The sequence below is a fragment of the Myotis myotis genome, unplaced genomic scaffold (assembly GCF_014108235.1).
Source record: "Myotis myotis isolate mMyoMyo1 unplaced genomic scaffold, mMyoMyo1.p scaffold_m19_p_13, whole genome shotgun sequence".
NCBI lineage: Eukaryota > Metazoa > Chordata > Mammalia > Chiroptera > Vespertilionidae > Myotis > Myotis myotis.
Genome location: NW_023416317.1, coordinates 49632101 through 49653776, shown reverse-complemented (window position 1 = coordinate 49653776; position 21676 = coordinate 49632101). Strand labels below are relative to the sequence as shown.

General features: G+C 39.5%; 1 protein-coding gene and 1 pseudogene across 1 annotated transcript in view; one reads left to right on the top strand and one right to left on the bottom strand.

The window, feature by feature from the left end:
- Window positions 1-21676, top strand: part of TOPAZ1 (testis and ovary specific PAZ domain containing 1) — a 47685-nt gene that overhangs the window by 9194 nt on the left and 16815 nt on the right. Inside the window, exons 5-13 of the mRNA XM_036333815.1 lie at window positions 6829-6893; window positions 9597-9733; window positions 11532-11617; window positions 12611-12736; window positions 13064-13127; window positions 15540-15691; window positions 15887-15979; window positions 17101-17216; window positions 19963-20029. Coding sequence (XP_036189708.1) covers window positions 6829-6893; window positions 9597-9733; window positions 11532-11617; window positions 12611-12736; window positions 13064-13127; window positions 15540-15691; window positions 15887-15979; window positions 17101-17216; window positions 19963-20029 — 906 coding nt within the window. The remainder of the gene's footprint in view (window positions 1-6828; window positions 6894-9596; window positions 9734-11531; window positions 11618-12610; window positions 12737-13063; window positions 13128-15539; window positions 15692-15886; window positions 15980-17100; window positions 17217-19962; window positions 20030-21676) is intronic.
- LOC118668663 lies at window positions 5575-5830 on the bottom strand (annotated as a pseudogene).

The window sequence follows — 21676 nt, the reverse complement described above, 5'->3', positions numbered from 1 at the left end:
GTGGCAGAGGGCAGGCCCAATCCCTAGGTGCAGCCCCTGGTCGGGCTCAGAGCAGGGCCGATTGGGGAGTGGGGGTACCGGCCCCTGTCATGCACAGAGCAGGGCGATCGGGAGGTTGTGATGCCACCCTCAGTCACACTCAGGGTAGGGCTGATTGGGGGGTTGGGGCACCGTCCCCTGTCACACTCAAGGCAGGGTTGATGGGGAGGTTGCGGCGCCACCCCCTGTCACACACAGAGCAGGGCCAATCAGCGGGTTGGGGCACTGCCCCCTGTCATGCACAGAGCAGGGCCAATCAGGGGGTTGGGCCGCTGCCCCCTGTCACGCACAGAGCAGGGCCCATCAGGGGGTTGGGGCGCCGCCCTCTATCACCCACAGAGCAGGGCCGATCAGGGGGTTGGGGCGCCGCCACTCTCACACTCAGGGCAGGGCCGATGGGGAGGTTATGGCTCTACCCCGTCACACACACAGCAGGGCCAGTGAGGGGTGGAGGGGTTGGGGCGCCGCACCCTGTCACACACAGATCAGGGCCAATCAGGAGGTTGGGGAGCTCCCCCATATCAGGCACAGAGCAGGGCTGATCAGGGGGTTGGGGCGCCTTCCCCTGTCACAAAGAGAGCAGGGCGGATAGGGAGGTTGTGGTCCCGCCCCCTGTCACACACAGAGCCGCAGGGCGATCAGGGGGTTTGGGCGCTGCCCCCTGTCATGCTGATCCCGGTGCCGGGAGGCCTCTCGGCTCCGCTGATCCTGGTGCTGGGAGGCATATTACCCTTTTACTATATAGGATAGAGGCCTGGTGCACGGGTGGGTGCTGGCTGGTTTGCCCTGAAGGGTGTCCTGGATCAGGGTGGGGGTCCCCACTGGGGTGCCTGGCCAGCCTGGGTGAGGGGATGATGGCTGTTTGCAGCTGGTCACACACCCTTCAGGGTGGGGGTCCCCACTGGGGTGCCTGGCCAGCCTGGGTGAGGGGATGATAGCTGTTTGCAGCTGGTCACACACCCTTCAGGGTGGGGGTCCCCACTGGGGTGCCTGGCCAGCCTGGGTGAGGGGATGATGGCTGTTTGCAGCTGGTCACACACCCTTCAGGGTGGGGGTCCCCACTGGGGTGCCTGGCCAGTCTGGGTGAGGGGCTGAGGGCTGTTTTCAGGCTGGGGATGACTGAAGTTCCCAACCACTCCTTTTTTTCTTTTTTTTGTTTTTATTCTGGGCCAGCTTTAGCTTTGAGGCTTGGCTCCAGCTCTTAGGCCTCCGCTGCTGAAAGTAGGTTTCTGGCCTTTGCTTACAATGTTGCGATCCTGCTGGCTGAAGCCAGTGGACTAAAGCAGGTTTCTGGGGTTTTGTTTAGCTTCTATATTTGTTACATAGTTGCTTAGAGTTGCAGCTCAGAGGCCTGCAGCAGCAGGCGGGGAACGTTGGAGTCCTCCGTCACTGAAGCAAGCAAGCCTCATGTTAGTTTCAAGCTGCCTGGCTGCCGGCCGCCATCTTGGCTGGCAGTTAATTTGCATATTGCCCTGATTAGCCAATGGGAAGGGTAGCGGTCATACGCCAATTACCATGTTTCTCTTTTATTAGATAGGATATATGTGTGTGTATGTGTGTATATATATATATATATATACACACATACACACACATATATACATATATATATCAATACATACGTTCATATATGCAAACATTATACACACATGCTGTTTTTTCCAGAGATCTTGTTTTTTCTTCTATGTATCAGTTATAGTCTGAATTTATATGTAACTATTTTTAGGTTTACTATGGTAGTAATTGCTTAATGATTCTAATTTTGAGCCCCAAATAATTAAAATACTAGTGTACTTTATATTTTTAACTTTTCATTTTCAAATAATTGTAGATTCACAGGAAGTTGAATAAGTAGTAAAGAGGATCTGTGTACCCTTCACATAATTTTCCCATAATTACATCTTAAGGTACAATACCAGAAACAGGAATTTGCTAGTACAATGAGTGTATGTATTTCTGTGTATTTTATCAAGTGTGCAAATTTTTTGTAGCCTCCACTGCAATCAAGATAATCATTTCATCACTACAAAGATTTCCCTTAAGTTTAGTCATACCTTCCTCACTACCTCTAACATCCCTAACCTTAGCAACCATTAATGTTTTCCATCTCTGTAATTTTGGTATTTTGCAATAAAGGTAAGTTCATTGGAGGATGGCTAGAAGGTTATTAATTTTATTACTATTCCAAAAGAACTCACTTTTAGTTTTATTGGGTTTTTTTCTATTGCTTTGTTGTTTCCTGTTTCACTGCTCTGATCCTTTTCTCCTTCTTCTGCTTGCTTTGGGTTTAATTTGCTCTTCTTTTTGCAGTTTCTTAAGGTTGCAACTGAATCATTGATTTGAAACCTCTTCTTTTCTAAAAGAGGCATTTAGTGCTATGAATTTATCCATAAATGGTGGTTCAGCAGCATCCCACATTTTTTTTAATTTTGAGATAAATGCAGATTCACATGCAGTTGTAAAAAAATAACATAGTAATCCCATGTACCCTTTACCCAATTTCCCCCAATGACATTGCAAAACTATAGTACAAGAGCACAATCAGAATATTGGCATTATTATAGTTATAATACAAAACATTTCCGTCACCACAAGGATCCCTCATGTTGCCCTTTTAGTGCCATGGCTACTTTCTTCCCTCCCACCCCTAATCCCTCCTTAACCTTTGACAACCACTAATCTGTTCGCCATTTCTATAGTTTTGTCATTTCAAGAATCCTATATAATAAAAGAGAAATATATAAATTGACCCTCCCTATGCTGTGCTCACCAGCCAATCAGGAGTGAGTATGCAAAGTATGCCATCTTTGTTGGGTTAATTTGCATACACAGGCACCAAGCGGCTTGGGTCCCTGGAACATCCTCGGGACCCAGGCCACTCATACCCTGTAGGCCCGCACATAGGCCTGAGTGGCTGGGGTCCCAGAAGGCCCCCAGCCACTCCAGGCCTATGGGCACTGGTGCCAAGTGGATGTTCCCGCCCCATGGCCGCCTGCACGTGCGCCAGCGCCAAGCAGCAGCCCAGATCCACGCCCGCTAGTCTGGCGCCCACAATGCGGGGCTGCCAGTCTGGGAGGTGTGCACCTGGCGGCAGTGGCCGCTGCGCTGCCTGGGTCTGTACGCCCCTCAGCCCAGCGCCCACAACGTGGGGCTGGCTGCTGGCCTTGGGGGCATGCCCCCCCACCACCACCACCCCTCTGGCAGTGGGGACATGCCCCTAGCCCAGTGGATACAATGCAGGGGGTCCTCTGCACATGAGCTGCAGAGGAAACACCTTTTCTTTTTTTTAAATATGTTTTATTGATTTTTTTACAGAGAAGAGGGGAGAGAAATAGACAGTCAGAAACATCAATGAGAGAGAAACATCGATCAGCTGACTCCTGCACACTCCCCACTGGGGATGTGCCCCCAACCAAAGTACATGCCCTTAACAGGAATCAAACCTGGGACCCTTCAGTCTGCAGGCCGACGCTCTGTCCACTGAGCCAAACCAGTTCAAGCATAAAAACCTTTTCTGACAACTCATTGGCTAAGCTCCCTGTACACCGCCACTTGCAGTGTTCTTGGTAACTTGGGTTATAAGAATCCAAGAAGGTGATCTAGGGTTTTTCCACCTCACTCCTGGAGGAAAAAATGAAGGTCCACTACTGGAGGGGCTAAGAAATGTCATATCCTGCCCTAGCCAGTTTGGCTCAGTGGATAGAGCCTCGGCCTGCCAACCGCAGGGTCCAGGTTTGATTATGACCAAGGGCATGTACCTAGGTTTGCAGGCTCCTCCCTGGCTGGGGCCCAGGTCAGGGCTCATGCAGGAGGTAACCAATCAAAGTGTCCCTCTCACATTGATGTTTCTCTCTGTCTCTCCCTCTCTCTTCCACACTTTCTAAAAATCAATGGAAACATATCCTCAAATGAGAATAAAAAAAAAAAGAAAGAAATGTCATATCCTATGAAAGACACATCTTGAAAATGCCTGAAGAAAGTTGTCATTTTTTCATGGTGAAGGGACTAGAGTCCATGTTGATTCAAACACCTTGGCGGCTGCGGTGGCTGGCAGTGGCTGCAGCAGCAGGGTGATGGGGCTGGCGCCTTCCCCTGATCAGCCCGGTCACCTCCCGCAGAGGGAGGCCAGACTGCAGCTTAGGCCACAGGGAGCGGGCCTAAGCTGTCAATAGTACATCCCCCGAGGGCTCCCAGTCTGTGAGAGGGGGCAGGCTGGGCTGAGGGAACCCCCTCCCTCCCCAGTGCATGAATTTTGTGCACAGGGCCCCTTGTGTTATATAAATGGAATCATACAGTTTGGAACCTCTTCAGATGGGGTTTTTCAGCCAGTATAATCCTCTGGGTATTCATCAAGTTTGTTGCATGTATCAATAGTTCATTTACTGTTATTGCTTAATAACATTCCATAGTATGACTTACCACATTTTATTTAGCTATACACTCTTTGAAGGATATCTGGGTTGTTTCTAATTTTGGGCTATTACAAATAAAACTGCTATAAACATTTGTGTTCGGGTTCTTGCATTAATCAAATTTCTAATTTCTCAAAACATGCTTTTGCCAACTCCAGTATATAAATCAAACCATGATGCTATATGGCTTAAATTTACATAGTGATGGTATCAATTATTTCTCAATAAAACTGGAAATTTTTAGGGAAAACATAATAAAATTTAAAAGATTTTAAAAAGATACAAGTAAGATACTGGTTATCTCTGACTACTCAAGTAATGGGTGATTTGGGGGATTACTTTCTTGGTGCCTGTTTTCTCAAAAGTTTAATATTTGAGCATGTATAACTTTCTTATAGTAATTAGAAAATCACAACTCCAAAAACACTAATTGTGAAATGTTTTAAGTACAGCAATGCTTTAAATACACCTAAATATTTTTTTTCCTTTTTACATATTTTTATCATATGATTTTCATTTGGCTCAAAAATTAAGAAAAGTTTTTTAAATTATACAGATAACTAAGGGAAAATACAGATAAATTTTAGCAAATACAGGGACTTGTGGCTATTTCCTATCATCATTTACTCTATTGTCTGGCATAAAGGAAGTGGTCAAATCTTGATATAATAAAAATTCAAAACAAAATTAAAAAATACTCACTCTGGCCCTAGCCGGTTTGGCTCAGGGAATAGAATGTCGACCTGTGGACTTGAAGAGTCCCAGATTCAATTCGGGTTGCAGGCTCGATGCCCAGTAGAGGGTGTGTAGGAGGCAGCAGATCAATGATTCTCATTATTGATGTTTCTATCTCTCCCTCTCTCTTCCTCTCTGAAATCAATAAAAATATTTTTTATAAATAAAAAATACTCACTCTGAAGCCCCTCTTACTGGTCCAGATACCATTTCCCACCCGGCGTCTTGCCCAGTCATCCAGATCTTTTGCACATATACAGTTTTATACTTTTCCAAAAGTATTATCACTTAAGCCATGTTACAGGATCCTAGGGTAGGATGTACCCAGGTCTCTCTTCACCTCCCTGGGAGAAGGGTGGAGGACAGAGACAGGTGGAGGACAACCAATTCAGATCTTCCCAAGAAATATGCCTTTTGCCCGGCGGTCATCCCAGGTCAACACCCAGGATATGAAGCAAAGGGACTTGTATACACACCCGTACCATTCGCACATGGAGACATCAACCCTTTAGCAGTCTGTCTTCTCATGGGGTGGAAGTCCAGGTATTTCTGCCAACAGTTTCTGGTCTGGTTCTGGTTGGGGAAGCAGCTGTCAAAGGGATAATCTGGTAGTTATTGATTTTGATCTTGATGTCTTCTGCCATGTTGCTGACTCCTAAAGATGCCCCTGAAGCCACTTGCAGTTCAGTGTGACCCTCAGCAAAGATGCCTCAGTCTGACCATAACAGCAAAATGGGGGTGGAGTATGGGACCAGATGGTCTCCAGGGTATCCTCCAACTCTAAATTTGGTATCTATTACCAAATAGAATTGAGACCTAAATACATATAAATATTTCTCTTTTTTAATATATTTTTATTGACTTCAGAGAGGAAGGGAGAGAGAGAGATAGAAACATCAATGATGAGAGAGAATCATTGATCAGCTGCCTCCTGAACACCCCACACTGTGGATTGAACCCACAACCTGGGCATACGCCCTGACCGAGAATCAAACTGTGACCTCTTGGTTCATAGGTCAATGCTCAACCACTGGGCCACACCGACCGGGCATATAAATATTTCTAATGAAAAATAAATGTATGTTCATAAATACCACCTAAAAATAAAAGTTACTCAAAGCTTTTTTTCTTAATGAAACATAACCCTGGACAGGTAGCTCAGTTGGTTAGAGCATCATCCCAATAAGCCAAGGTTGTGGTTTGATCCCCAGTCAGAGCACACACAGGAACATCCAAGAATAAACCAATGAATGCAAAAATAAGTAGAACAACAAAAAAACGATCGTTCTCTCTCTCCTTCCTTTCTCCCCTCCCTCTCTCTAAAATCAATATATTGAAAAGAAGCGTGACTCTCTTTTTTTGCATGACTTTAATTGTTCATAATAATTTGAAATGTTGGCTTGTACAAGAGGTGATATCAAAAGCTGAGAAATAGATTGATTTGTTTTTCTCTTAAGCAACAGTGGAAATTCTGAAGTCAATTTTCAGGATTTTAAATAATGTAGAGTAGGATTGTTTTCTAGGTTGGCGATAAACCAGTTGTTTAATTAACATCTAATACATTCTAATAAATCTTGTAAGCCTCATAGCTTAATATGGAATACAGATATTTAAACTTGAACTTTTTAACATATCTTCACAGTGTAAATTTTCAGACAAAGTGACTATTAAGGAAGAAAAAGAAAATATGCATGAAGTTTGCAAAAGGTCTGTAACAATTTTTAAATCTGTAACTTTAAGACAGTTATTCATATGATTTGCATCTTGAGTATGTTTTTCATTCTGTGCTGTATGTGCTTGGACTGCTATGCCATAAGCCACACATGGGCATTATTTAATTAATATGTCAGTTATACCTAGATGTCAGGGATATTGTAAGTTACCTTAAAACTGTCACTAAGTTTTTTGAGTCCTTAAAATAGTTTTTGAGAAAGGTATAAGGAATAATGATCTATATAATAAAGATGTAATATGCAAATGGTTGTTACATAATGACCAACAACTTAATGACTGGATCACAGATCAGCAGGAGGGTGGGGCAGCAAACTACAAGTGGGTGGAGGAGAGCTACAGGAGGGGGCAGGGCAGCAAACTATGAGGGGAGCAGAGAGAGTGGTGTGGGGAGCAACAGGAGAGTGGCAGCGAGCTACTGGCGCACGGATTTGTGCACAGGGCTACTAGTAAAAGAATAAGGACTATGTATGTGACTTTTATGATGGTAAGAATGGCGGAAATCAGGTGAACATTGCAGTTTGCAGGTATTTACGTGACTGCAGTGATTAGTACTGAGAGTTACAGTACACTTACTAGAACATATATGGGTACCAAATTTAGGGTTGGAGGATACCTTGGAGACCATCTGGTCCCATCCTCCACCCCCATTTTGCTGTTGTGGCCAGAGCACACAGAGATCAGGTGATGAATATGTTCAAGTCTTTTATGTTAAGCCAGTGGGTTTCTTTTTTTTTTTAATATATTTTTATTGATTTCAGAGAGGAAAGGAGAGGGAGAGAGAGATAGAAACATCAACGATGAGAGAAAATCAGTGATTGGCTGCCTCCTACATGCCCCCAACTGGGGATTAAGCCTGCAACCCGGGATTAAGCCCTTGCCCGGAATCGAATCTCGAACCCTTCAGTCCACAAGTGCATGCTCTATCCATTGAGCAAACCAGCTAGGACAGCCAGTGGTTTTCAAAGTGTGATTCTTGGAGCAGCATCATAGAGCAACTTGTCAGAAATGCAAATTATTGGGTCCCATTCCTGACCTCCCAAACTCTGGAGATGGGGCCCATGAATCTGTTTCAATAAGGCCATCAGCTGATCCAGATTCATGCTAAAGTTTGGGAACCATTGTATTAAGGAAAAGCCTAGGTAAAAATTAGATTGGCACAGAAGCCCTTTTGATTCATGACTATTTGGAGATCTTAAAGAAAAACTAACAGGGTTAACTTTTCTATTGAAAGCATTCTGCTTACAACTAAAAAGTGTCATTGCATCCTGCAGAGTTGTATTATCACTTTGGCTCTGCCATAATGACCAGGAGTGTGACCATTAACCTGTGCTTTAGTGATCCAATCAAAAATAAAAGAATTTTACTAGAGAATCTTTTCCATCTATAAAATTCCATAATTCCTATTTCTTTGTTTTATGTTACTACTTTTTGTTTTATTTGGAGAGGAGTTATGTTGATTGCACACTGATGTCCCAAGTTGGGAAGAGAACTATGTTTTATATGTATTTTTTTAATTAAACTCCATTGGTGCTAAGTTTCAACTATTATTAAGTGTGGGCCCCTTTTCTTACTATTTTTATTCTCTTTTGGCCTGGGGAACCCCAGCTGGAAATGCTTATTAGAATTGTTTTTTAGATAAAATATTATAGTATCTGAGTGATCTTCTAAAAGGAAATTCACTTGTATCTGTCAGTTCTGAGATGCTTCCCACCCTCCCCCTTGCTTAAGTTATTTCTTTTTCTAGATAAGTTTCTAGATAAATTCAGGTTAAGTTTTTCTAAAATTGGTTTTATAGAATCTCATATATTAGAATATAGTCAAAGCTGTTTAAATGAGCAACCAAGAAAAATACATTTTTTAAACTTCTTCCCAAAGGAAGCTCCCAAGTACATGTATAAATTTATTATATATACTTGTCCTGAAGAATAATTTATAATTTATTTTATTGCACTCTCAATAGAGTAATTGAATGATCTTTTCTGGATTGGAACACTAGGCCAGTCCTTCCTCAAACCTTTTGTCTGGCATGATCAAAAATATTTTGCTTTAGTTTTAATTCCACCACCTAATTCCTACCCCTATTCCAGTCATTTAACAAGCTTTGGTTTTCTGGCTAAGAAGGTAGAAACAACCTGTTAAAAATACTGAATAATTGACCCTGGCCAGGTATCTTGGTTAGGGCATCATCCCAATATGCCAAGGTTGTGGGTTTGATCCCTGGTCAAGGCATATACAAGAATCAGCCAGTGGCGTGACTAGTGTAGCTCAATGGTTGAGTGTCGACCCATGAACCAGAAGGTCTTGGATGGATTCCTGGTCAGGGCACATGCTGGGTTTCAGGCTCAATCCCTAGTAGGGGGTGTTTAGGAGGCAGCTAATCAATGATTCTCTTTCATCATTGATGTTTCTCTTTCTCCTCCCTTCCTTTCTCTGAAATCAATGAAAAACATATTTTTTTAAAGAATCAATCAATGAATACATAAAGTGGAACAACAAATGTCTCAATCTCTCTCCCTTCCTCTCTCGAGCTAATAATCTATAAATACCAGATAATCATAGTATAATAATAGTATATAGGAATATATAGCATTAGGTTGTATTCCTACTTAATTTTATTCTCATTACTTTGTTTTTGGAATAAACTTAAATTGTGATTTTGTTTTTCTGCTCACACAGCAAAGATTCTAAAAATGCAGAGATTATGGTTAGTGAATGTCAGTTAGCAACACTGGGCCCAAAACCTCTGTGCTTATCGCTGCCACCTTTGAATCTAAGTGCTTTTCAAGAAGACACACTAAAGCCATGGATGAATGGTACTATTTTCTCAATAAAATTATGTTGGCTTTTGATAATATAGAAACTATATAGGAGATTTTTCTACTAAAAACAAAAAAATTAAAATAGAATATATTAAAATTAAAGGATGTGTACATTTAGTACTTTTGATGGAATAATTTCTGAAGTATGTATTTATGTGATATTGGTAATACAAGTAAATTATAGGTTATACCTAAAATTTCATACTTTAGTTGATTATTTAGAATATATTTTAGAATGTTTCAGTTCTTTTAATAATTCATAATGCTTTGATAAAAATATGCTAGATTGGAGAATGAATTTAGAAACAATAAAATGTTTTTGTGCAGCTCACACCTAACTCTTCTGTAACTTCACACTACTGACTTCATGCAACCTGTTATATACTATCGCAACAAGCCCATGATGGTCATGTATTTTATCTTGAAAACCTTTCAGGTTTCATAATGAAAATTACTGTAAAGCTATGCAGTGAAAGTTTTAGCTTCTTCCAAATTATATCTGGATGCTGCCCCAAAAAAAGAAAATTATTTAAAATTTAAAAAATTTTTATCTTTAGAAAAAAAAATTTTAAGATCCTCTTATTTTAAAAGACCAACATTAAGGAATATGATGCCTAATATATTCATCAGCTCAGGCTGCAATAACCAAATACCACAGACTAGGTGGCTTAACCCTTTGAGTGCCAACCAATATCCTAGGAACTTTGCTAAAATTGCCAAGGCATTTTTGCTGATTTTACAGCAGTTTAGGAAAAAAATTATGAATCGCAAGTAAATGAAATTACATATTCAAAAACTTAAGGAAACCTTACTGCATTGGCATATTTAGCAATATTATCATCACTAATAAAAGCAGACTTAGAACTGGACGCCATTTCGAAGCTTTGATAGTGCTCCCAGCACTTTTGGCAAAAGACAGGAGGAGCGCGATTGTGCTCCCAGGCACTCAAGGAGTTAAACAACAGAAATTTATTTTGCATGGTTCTGGAGGCTAGAAGTCCAAGATCAAGGTTCTAGCAGGGTTCAGTTCCTGGCTCACATGGCCTTTCCTTTGGCACATGTGTATAGAGAGAGTGAGCTCTCTGGTGTCTCTTATAAAGACACTAATTCTATCAGACCAGGGCCTCACCCTTTTGACCCAATTTAAACCTTAGTACTTCCTTAAAAAGCCCTATCTCCAAATGAAGTCACAGTGAGGGTTAGGGCTTGAACATACGAATTTGAGGGGGGTCACAGTTCAGTCTGAAGCACCTGGGATGTCAGTAGCTTTCTTTCCTTAGAAAAATTTATTGTGCAACCAGAGTCCTTATATGCATATATGCATAACCCATGGGCACAGACAATAGGGTGGTGGAGGCTTGAGGCGCAGGGCGGGAGAGAAAAAAAGGGGACATATGTAATACTTTCATCAATAAAGAATTATTTTAAAAAGTATTGTGTATAGTATTGTGTATAATACTTCTCTGTTTAATTTAGAGATAATCATTTGAATGCAGTGCTCAATGCTGCTGTGTAAGGCTTTTAAGAAAGTATCTTCAAAAATAAAAAGAAAGTATCTTTAAGCTTATAATTTTAAATTTAGGTCTGAAAATACTTAAAGAGCACCTAATCTGTAAATCATTCTGTATTTCACAGAACACCCATGGCAGCACAGTCTATGGTCTATGAATTGAGCATGAATAGAGTCCCAAGTAAAACTTTAAAAGCAGACAGTAGTGGTCATCTGTTTTATTGTATAAAAGAAATAAGTTGTAACCTATTGGTTTATAATGTCATTCTTAATTATTTTTAGATTTCAGATTTTCAGGACAACATTGTGTCCTAAAGTTGCAGAATCCTGAAACCTGTGAAATATTTAACAGGGAAAAGGTTGTAAGGGTAAGTCCCACATTTTAAAAAAGTAATCTGCCGAGCCGGAGTGGCTCAGTTGCATAAGTGTCATTCTGTGCACCTAAAGGTAGCTGGTTCCATTACAGATCAGGGCACATACCTGGGTTTCGAGTTTGAACCCATCAGGGAGCGTACAGAGGCAACTGGTCGATGTTTCTCTCTCACATCAGGGTGTGTGTGTGTGTGTGTGTGTCTCCCTACCTCCCTCCCTCCCTCCCTCCCGTCTCTCTAAACATGTTCTTGGTAAAGATTAAAAATAATAAAAAATAATAATCTTATAAAGCACATACTTTAGGCTTTATTAGTAGTATTTCCCTATCATTTTTTAACCAGTTCCAGATATTGTATGGATTTTTTTGAATTGGGGTTGGTGGTAAAGAGGCAGAAAATTTGTTGTGATTCAGAAGATATTTACAAATAACATAAGAGGTTGAAAGCAGAAGAGGGGGTAGATATCCAAAACAGAAAATACGGGATTAAAAAAAAAAAGAAAAAGAAAATACGGGATAAATATTCCCTATGATGAAAGGGAATAGTGATATAGAAGTTTGTCACAGAAAGATTTGACTATCATTTGACTTCTTCTGTTCATCTGAAAAGCTAAGGAAAATTTTGGTTCTAATAAATACATTTGAAATATGATGCATATTATAATAGAATTAACTTTTTCTGAAAGCAAAAGGAGGCAAGCTACACAAGGAAGAGGGACTATATCAGCTTTTTAAGAGATACAAAGTAAAGCACTAACTTCGATGAATATTTTACACTAAAGGAAATTGCAAAAATTTAGACAACTCACTTTAATTGATTTTTCATAATTTTTGAAATGTAAATTGAGGCTTTATTTTTATCAAGTCAGCAAGCAATTTATTTTGATACTGTTTTTGGGTATATATTTCTGATTGCTTGAAATGTTTTCTCACTTGACTATAATAAGTATTTTATATTTAACACAGAAAGGGAATTTGTCTTATTTTCTAGGTGTTTCAGAAGTCCCTAGGGTTGATGATACCCCATAGATATTGCAAATTTCATTTTAACACATTACGTGGCTGTGAGCGATCACAGTGCAAGTTTGCTCACGTGCCTGAGCAAGGGGATGAAAAGGTAAAGTATGTAAAGTCTGGTAAATGGTTATTTTTTAAATGACCTAAGTAAGGCTTATTATAATGTTCAAGGATTCTCCTCCCTTCTGCAGTTGCTTATAATCTTGACTGTTTCCTTGACTCTTTCTTTGACAGAGATTCTCTAATTACTGTTTTTGTAATTAATTCAGCATGTATTTCAGATCTGAATTAACCTAACATCAGCTTCTTTATTCCATTGCTTTAAATTCACTTTTAAACAAATGGAATAAGCATAAAGATAGGATTGAAATTTGCGTAGTTTTTATGAAATATCAAAAGGTAATTTTACATTTTTCACAACTTGCAGGTTTGCATGGATGTGCTTAAAAAATATATAAGCATCAATGAGCTGTGTTTGCTACAACGTGCAGGTATGAGACAATGAAATGACTACTCTAAATTCATTAATGTGTTTCAAACCATGTACTATTGTATCTTATAGTTTGAAAGTAGTTTAGTACTTTTAAGTATGAAAACCAAATGCCTTAGAATAGTTCTGTTGGTCTTAGAAAGAATTAAAAATAAGTGCCCTGACTGGGTAGCTCAGTTGTTGGAGCATTATCCTGTACACCAAAAAGTTGCAGGTTCGATTCCCAGTCAGGGCATATACCTAGGTTGTGGGTTCGATCCCCAATCGGGGCATGTATGGGGAAGGCATCCAGTCGATGTTCCTCTCTCACATAGATGTTTCTCTCTGTCTCTCCCTTCTTCTCTGTCTAAAAATCAATAAAAATATATCCTTGGGTGAGAATCCTATATAATAAAAATCTAATACGCAAATTGTCCCCTTGGGTGGTAGTTCGACTGGGATACCGGGAGTTCAACTGCTCACTATGACGTGCGCTGACCACCAGGGGGTGGCGCAGAACATGGCAGGTGTTGGCAACACGCTGCGACCTCTCACCAGCTACCTGGGGGCAGAGGTGATAGGGATGGAGGTGTAGTGAGGATGTGGGGGAGGGGGGCTCTGCCGAGCTCACTCTCACTCCCCCTGCTACCCTTCCCCAGGATGCCAGGGCTTGCACACCGGGGAAGCCCCCACGCTCAGGTGCCCCCCACACACACTCAGGTGCCAGGCACCCATGAGGAGCCCGCCCTGCACCCACATGGTGTCTTCCGGGTGAGCCGGGTTGCAGTCACCAGGACCACAGGGGCTAGTTGGGCTCCCCCTGGGTTCGCGCAGGAGCCGGTCTGCAAGGCTGGCTGAAAGAGAGTGCACTGCCCACCCGGCTTCTGTGCGGCACCACTGGGCGGCCCAGCCCGCGATGTCCGGCCGTGCTCACAGCATCTCCATGTGGGGACTCGGGCACAGTGACTTAGGTGGAGGGGGATGCGCAGGGACCTGGAGACCCAGGTGCTGCCCAGAGCCCAGAGGTCAGCTGGGACCTGCCCTTCCATACCAGATGCTCACACTTCGATCACTGGCCAGGCCGAGGGGCTGCACCATGCACTAATTTTGTGCACCGGGCCTCTAGTTTAAAAATAAAAGGAGAAACTATATTAACACTTTAACAATTTAAATTTGTAAGTATTTAATGTCAAAAAGGAGGGATGCATGTCAATTAGTGGACTATAACACTAGCTAACAAGTTCTTTGCAACTATACCTTCTTTTTTAAACATCTGCAGTTTCAGTTTTATTAATAAGTTATAGTAGCAGACATTGAATTTCCCATGTTATCTGTAATCTGCTTCTTATATAGGCAACTATACAGATACTGCAAAGTGAATAGCCAGAAGAATTTTTCTGAATGTGCCAGGAAAAAAATTGAAGTATATAAAGAAACTTTGGAATAAAGCTGAATATTATCGTAATGTATTAGTACAATGTATTAGTACATTTTTAGTACAATGTTCATAATCATAAGCTGGAATAAAAAATATCCTCAAGGTCAACATGTTGGTGGGGTTAAAACAACAAGAAGGGGTATATGTCAAAATATAGTCTGAATCTATCCCCAAATTATATAGTTTGTCATACATGACCAGGCCATTGCCTGAAGACTCCCTAGGAGTGAGGCTTCCTGGACGTTCACATTGAAACCATGACGTTTGAGGAAGTTTGGACCTATTTTTTGTGGAGAGCCCATGAGTTAGTTTTCAATCTAGTTCCTAACATGCCTGGTTGGCTTCAAATGTCATTGCCATTAATTTTTGCTTTAAATTACAGTGGAACCTCGTTTTTTTAACTTAATTCATTCCGGAAAGCTGTTGGAAAACCAAATTATTTTTCCCATTAGAAATAATGTAAATTGAATTAATCCATTCCAGACTCCCAAATGATTCCTTGCTTTAACCTTTCGTATATACAGTACATGTGTAGTGTACTATTTAATCTATAAATAAGCACTTGAAAAACAAAAAGGACATGAAATATAAATGAAATTTTAACAAAAGGAAATGTAAAAAATGAAAATTTAATAATAAGCAGCAACAAAAACACAAAAATATTCACAGCACAATATTCTGAGACTTTAACAATGGTAAACTGACCCATACTCACCCATTCTCTCCTTTTGTTTATCCCCGAGAGATGCATGACTAATCATACAGGCATCAGCATGAAAGGGTTGTCAGGTTGAGAAGCAAACTGTTTGAGATGGGAGACATTCGAGAATCGAGGTTTGACTGTATTTTCATCAAATATTTCTGATACTGGAAATGTGCCTTTTAAGAAAATGAATTTCTACTACTCAGTCTTTAAAAATAGAAAAATTGTCCAATTTAGGAAAGATGAATATCTTAAAAGTAGCAAATGACTTTAATATATTTTTTCATTTTCAGTAAATATGTTTACAGAGTACTACAGAAAGTTTCCTCCTGGTATACACTTTGATTTACAAGTGCTAAATGACCTCCTGAATTCTTTACTCAAGCATTGCTTATTGAAGGAAGTATTTCAGGTATTGAACCTCAGCATAATGGTTAATACGCTGGTAAGTAACCTGAAAATATATTATTTTTAATAACTTAATTCCTCTATTATAGTTCTTGTTTATATAATTTAAGTTATAATTTCCACATTTGTTGACTACTTCCTAGAAAACACTTTTTTTCAGCATAAATTAGAGACATTTAAAATGTACTGAAAGAAGACATGAACATGAGTGTAATTTTTTTGTTTTATCCAGCCTGCTCTGAAAATATTACTAGAAATATTTGAGTATGTGGCAACTATGAAATTAAGGAGTGCTGTACCTGCTTTAATTGGTATCTTTTGCAAGGTATGGTTTTATTTTGTCTCTTATTCTCTGGTAGTGAATAATCAATTAAAAGAAAATGATTTAGAAAAAAATAATGATTTTTCAAAAAAATAATGATTTCTGCTTACACTCTTAAACTGTCTTTTATTCACATTCTTAAGGCCAAGAATTCTATTTTTAGAAATGTTTCTTTTCTCCTGAAGTAGGGTTTATAAACAGACTCCAGTGACTGACAGGCCTTCCCTTTACATAAATAGTTCCAAGCACTTCAGGTGACTTCTTTCTGATTCGTAAACTATCCTCATATCTACACCTTAAGGATAATTATAGAAAATTTTCCTCTTACAAAAAATTTGAGGTCATTTCTAATAAAAATAAATGTATAAGTAAATATACAGATAGAAAGTCATGACCAAAACACAGTAAATGGAAAATGGTGGCTAGTAATTAAATTTATATTTGGCATAAACAAAAAAATTATGGCTCTCTAAAAATATATTAAAATTTTTACTTTGGTTGAATACTTCCTTGGATTTGTACTGCCCCGCCATTTATTTCTGAATAGGCCTAATAGCCAGAAAACCCCTCATTTTCTTTGGGAAGCAGCACTGGAACTACTCTAGCTGATGAACAGATACTTCAATGAATACTTCTAGTTCCACATTACAAAACTTGACAGAATTACTTGCCTGGAAAATTTTTTAATCAGATATTACTGATCACCTCTGGGAGTTGTAGAAAACCTCAGTATAATACTTCTCAGGAAGTTTACAATCAGGGATAAGGTATACATCAGTGCTTTACTACAGGTGGGATGAGTGAAAATAAGGGGTAAAGTGACAAAATTGTTGAGATAACTTGGAGAACAGGAAGAATATGCAAGTTTAAAGTTCAAATCACAGCTTTCTTTTTGCTTTAAATTCTTGAAGTCGGGTGTCTTATGGTTTCCAAGTATTTGAAGAAAGTATGGTTTAAATTTTTTAAGGAGTGTTAATTCTACTTGTCAATATTTCACTTTCCGCATCACTCTCTTAGTTGTTTCACACACTTTATGGTTTTCAACGCTTTCATATTTTTATTAGAATGACTATGGTAAAGATAAAAATATATATATATTTTTTTTTTTCCCCTCTCTTCTTCAGCTTGTTGAAGCTGGGCTGTTGCTTGACCCAGAACACTTTAGCTATATTGTTAAACTCTTACACCAAGTACAAGCTCCCAAACAAGAAATAACTGCAGTTCTAGAAATGAAATCCAGGTAAGAATCACTATAATTAAGGCGTGTGTGTGTGTGTGTGTGTGTGTGTGTGTGTGTGTGTGTGTGTGTGTGTGTGTTGGTGGGGACTTATAAAGGATGAAGGCAAAGCACTTATCACTATTCACATGTGCAAACATCTAGTTACACAGTGTACGCCTTAAGCCTTTCTCCCGTCTCTTGTTCATGTCTTAGTTACACTGCCATTAGTCAAGCTGCCTCTAGCCAACTCTCCTGGCCAGCCTCACCAGATCATTCTCAGTACCTGATTTCATCTCAGTGCCTGGTACATTAAGTGTAAAAGGAATCTCTCTTGTCCTCTGGTTCACAACTTAATTCTACTTATTGTGCTCTCATATATGTATATAAATTACCTTAATAATTTTTTCTCTTTCACTCTTGTCATGTAAGCTAAGTAAAATATTTTAGTTCCTCTCTTCCATTCTTTTTCTCACTGCTTGCTTTTTCTGTTCAACTTATGGCCTTCCAAAGCCCTTTAAAAAAAACTATGATAATTATAAGGGTAGTACCATAATATATCTGTATTGAGTAAAAGAAAGGCCATAAGTTTTTTTTTTTAATTACTAAACTGTACATACAAAAAGAATAGCCTCCAAATTATGTTATTCTTCCCCTGAGCTAGAGGCTCATTGCTGCTGGAGTGTCATTGCAACCAGGTCTTGTCAGTGGACAGGGCTAGGGAAGATATTATATATGCATATGAAAATATGTAAATATATGTATAGGAAATATGTGTATACAAAACACACATAATAAAATATTTCTCTTTGTTTGCATATTAAAAAACAGTTCATACTGATAGCTTGATTCTAATCCAACACCATGGGTTTATTTTAGCCTTTTCTTATTTATAAATTTTTCTCTGACAGTAAGAAATCTGATTCTCATTATCTACAATATGTTTATTCATTTATTCAATCCTACTATCTATCCACATAAAGTAGTCTCAGAACTGCTAACTTATACCCCTGGGGAGAGGGATTACTATCTCGAGTTCAGTATTAGTAAAAGCTATTTTTTCTTTTGCCTTACAGCATTCAGCCAAAATACTATTTCCTACATTAATTTAAGGTAGTTCTTTTTTACCCCCACTCTCATTCAGTATGTTCATTGTAGAATATTTAGGTTTATTTGTTACTGTTTGTACTATGTTTTGGAGTTCTTCTACATCCTAGTTAGTTTTATTTAGGGAGGTATATAAAACATTATTGTTATTTGTAAGAATCAACGCTGTGCTAAAAACTATTCAGTGAGAAGAGTTGCTCCTCCTTACCCCTACTCCCCATTTCCATTCCCTCCTTCCTTCTACTCCTTTTTTTACCTACACATTGGAAGTAACCAGTCTTTTAGTTTCTGGTTAATCCTTCTTATTCTGAGCAAGTATGTGTGTGTGTGTGTGTGTGTGTGTGTGTGTGTGTGTGTGTGTGTGTGTGTATGTGTGTGTGTATTTTTATCTTCACTTCTTTCTCACATAAAGTATAGCATACAAAAAGTATTCTTTACAACTTTGCTTTTTTCACTCAAACGGTATATCTTGGAAATCAATCAATTCATAGAGAAATTCATCACTTTTTATAAATGCAAAATACTCCAGTGTGTGGATGTATGATAAGTAACTGGTATTTCAGTTCTCTCCAATTTGTTGCAATAAAAATGGCACTTGTTTGTTGATTTATTGATGGTAGCCATTCTCTCTGATGTTTAGTGACATTGAGTATTTTTTATAGGTCTATTGCAACACTCTTAGTTGAATGGTACCTTTTTCTTTCCCTTTTTTCTTCTTTTCCTCTTTGCAATTGCCAAAGGTTGCTTCTCCTTTCCATTTTTATCTTTTTGTCCTTTCCCAAAAGCTATGCATTTCAAATTGTCTTCTTTAAATCATATAAAATTTTTTAAGTTCCTTCTGTGTGCTCTGTGTTCTACCTACCCATACACTTTTTTTCCAGCATTTTTAAACTTAGTGTGGACTTAGTCTTTGTAGTGGTTTGTGTTTTTTTTAATATTTCTTGACTTTTAGAGAGATAGCAAGGGAAGAGCGATAGATAAAAGCATCAATGCGAGAGAAACATTGATTGCCTCACACATGCCCCCCACTGGTGACCGAGCCCACAATTGGGGCAGCGCCCTGACGGAATCAAACCAGTGACCTTTTGGCTCAGGGGTGGACACTCAACCACTGAGCCACACCAGCTGGGCTATAGTGGTATTTTTTTAAAAAAAAATCAATGTTAGATCCCTCTGGTAATTCCCATTTTTTATTCTCCCCACAGGTTTGTTTGTGTTTTTTTTTTGGGGGGGGGTTGTTTTTGTTGTTGTTTTTGCATTGTTTTTGTTTTAATCTGACTTTGCTTGTGGAGCAGTGAAAGTGGAGTGGGAACAGTAGAGATCAAGGGCATCAAGTGCTGTGATTTAATACTTTTTCTCTTTTTATTCACCATTATTTTGAAGCTTTGGCATTCTGACTTCCAAGTTAGGCTTAAGGTATGGTTTTGTGTGGGATTTCCTTTGTCCTTATTGTTGCCCATGGTTTGAGGAGGAAATAGTGTGAAGTAGATATTTATGCAGTAGACATTTTTTTTTTAGCTCTAAAGACTTTTTATAGTATATTAATGCATTCTTTTTCCTCCAGTCTCTTGGGTATAAGCTGTAAAATAAATGAATTAAGAGCAATAGTGACTTTTGGGGGAACAAATGACACTTTAATTAACACTTTCCTCTATTGTTAAAGGTTACAAATGAGGCAATTTAAAAAGAACTGGACCTGTGATTTAGATTTAGCCTTGAATGAAATAAAGGTATGACTTTTTAAATAAATTGCTGGGATCATTGCTCAGAAACTTTGAATAGTAAACCCATTTTAGGAAATGTTTTAGAAATGTGGCTGTTATACAGAGAAAAAATGATCAAGGGAAAGAAAGTTTAATTTTTTTTAATATTTTGAAATGCAAACATAATTTCTAGAATTGTGGACTATCCAAAAAGTAATTCTGGAAATAGTTTCAAAATTAACTTACTTTAAGGTGTAATAATCTAGAGCTTAGCCTTTATTTATTTATTTATTCATTCATTCATAAAGAAGAAGAAACATTGATTTGTTGTGTCATTTATGCATTCATTGGTTGATCCTTTTTTTAAAAATACTCACTCAAAGATATGATTTACTGACTTTTAGAGAGGGAGATGGGGAGAGAGAGAGAGAAACATCGCTGTTGTGAGGGAGAAATATTGATTGGCTACCTCCCGTACACACCCCGACCAGGGACTGAGCCCCCAACCAAGGTATGTGCCCTGACAGGAATCTTACCCCACTTTGTGATCTATGGGACAATGCTCCAATCAACTGAGCTACCTTCCAACATTTGTTGGTTGATTTTTACATGTGCCCTGACTGGAGATCGAACCTGCAACCATGGTGTATCAGGATGAAGCTCTAACCAACTGAGCTACCTGACCAGGGCTTAAAGTTTAGCCTTTAATTCTTATCACTGGCAGACTCATTCAGTGCACAAGCAAGTTGGCTTACTTGTCATGATCCATGGATGGCTACAGTATGTGAAATGACAGGAAAGCCAAGATCAGCATGCACTCACCTAGCATCCTATATAATAAAAGCCTAATATGCTAAGTATCCAGTTGTCTGGTCATCAATTCAACCAATCAAAGCATAATATGCTAATGATATGCTAAGACCATTCAACCACTCGTTATGATGTGCATGACCACCAGTGGGCAGATGCTTCAACCAGTAGGTTAGCTTGCTGCTGGGGTCCGGCCAATCGGGCCTGAGCAAGATGGGCCAGACATGCCCTAGACCCCTCCCGTGGCCCCTCCCTGGCTGGCCAATCTCCCACGACCCTCCCTGGCCCCTATAGTGCACCAATGGGGTCCCTCAGCCTGGCCTGTGCCCTCTCGTAATCCGGGACTCCTCGGGTGATGTCAAAGAGCCAATTTCGGCATAAAAGGCTAATATGGAAGACCGAACAGCGGAATGACTGGTCGCTATGATGCACACTGACCATATGCTCAATGCAGGAGCTGCCCCCTGGTGGTCAGTGCGCTCCCACAAGGGGAGCACCACTCAGCCAGAAGCCAGGGTCACAGCTGGCAAGCCTCTCCCGCCTCCTCCGTGGCAGCGCTAAGGATGTCTGACTGATGGGTTAGGCCCGCTCACTGCACCTGGCCTCTTGTTTAGAGTATAAGAAATAGAGGGCTTTCAGGATGAATTTACTTTTTAAGATAATTTTTGTACTCATCTAGTACTTGCTGATCTAATCTTAATTAGTATTTATATCCTTGAAATAATTTTTTGTTGATTGGTGTGGAAAACTATTTCTTAGTTTATAATAAAATATAATAGTAAGTTTACTAAACTTTACTTCATAGCCCCCTTTTGTAGAAGAAATTCCATAAAATCTATCTCAGCTATCTAGTTCAATTTTAAG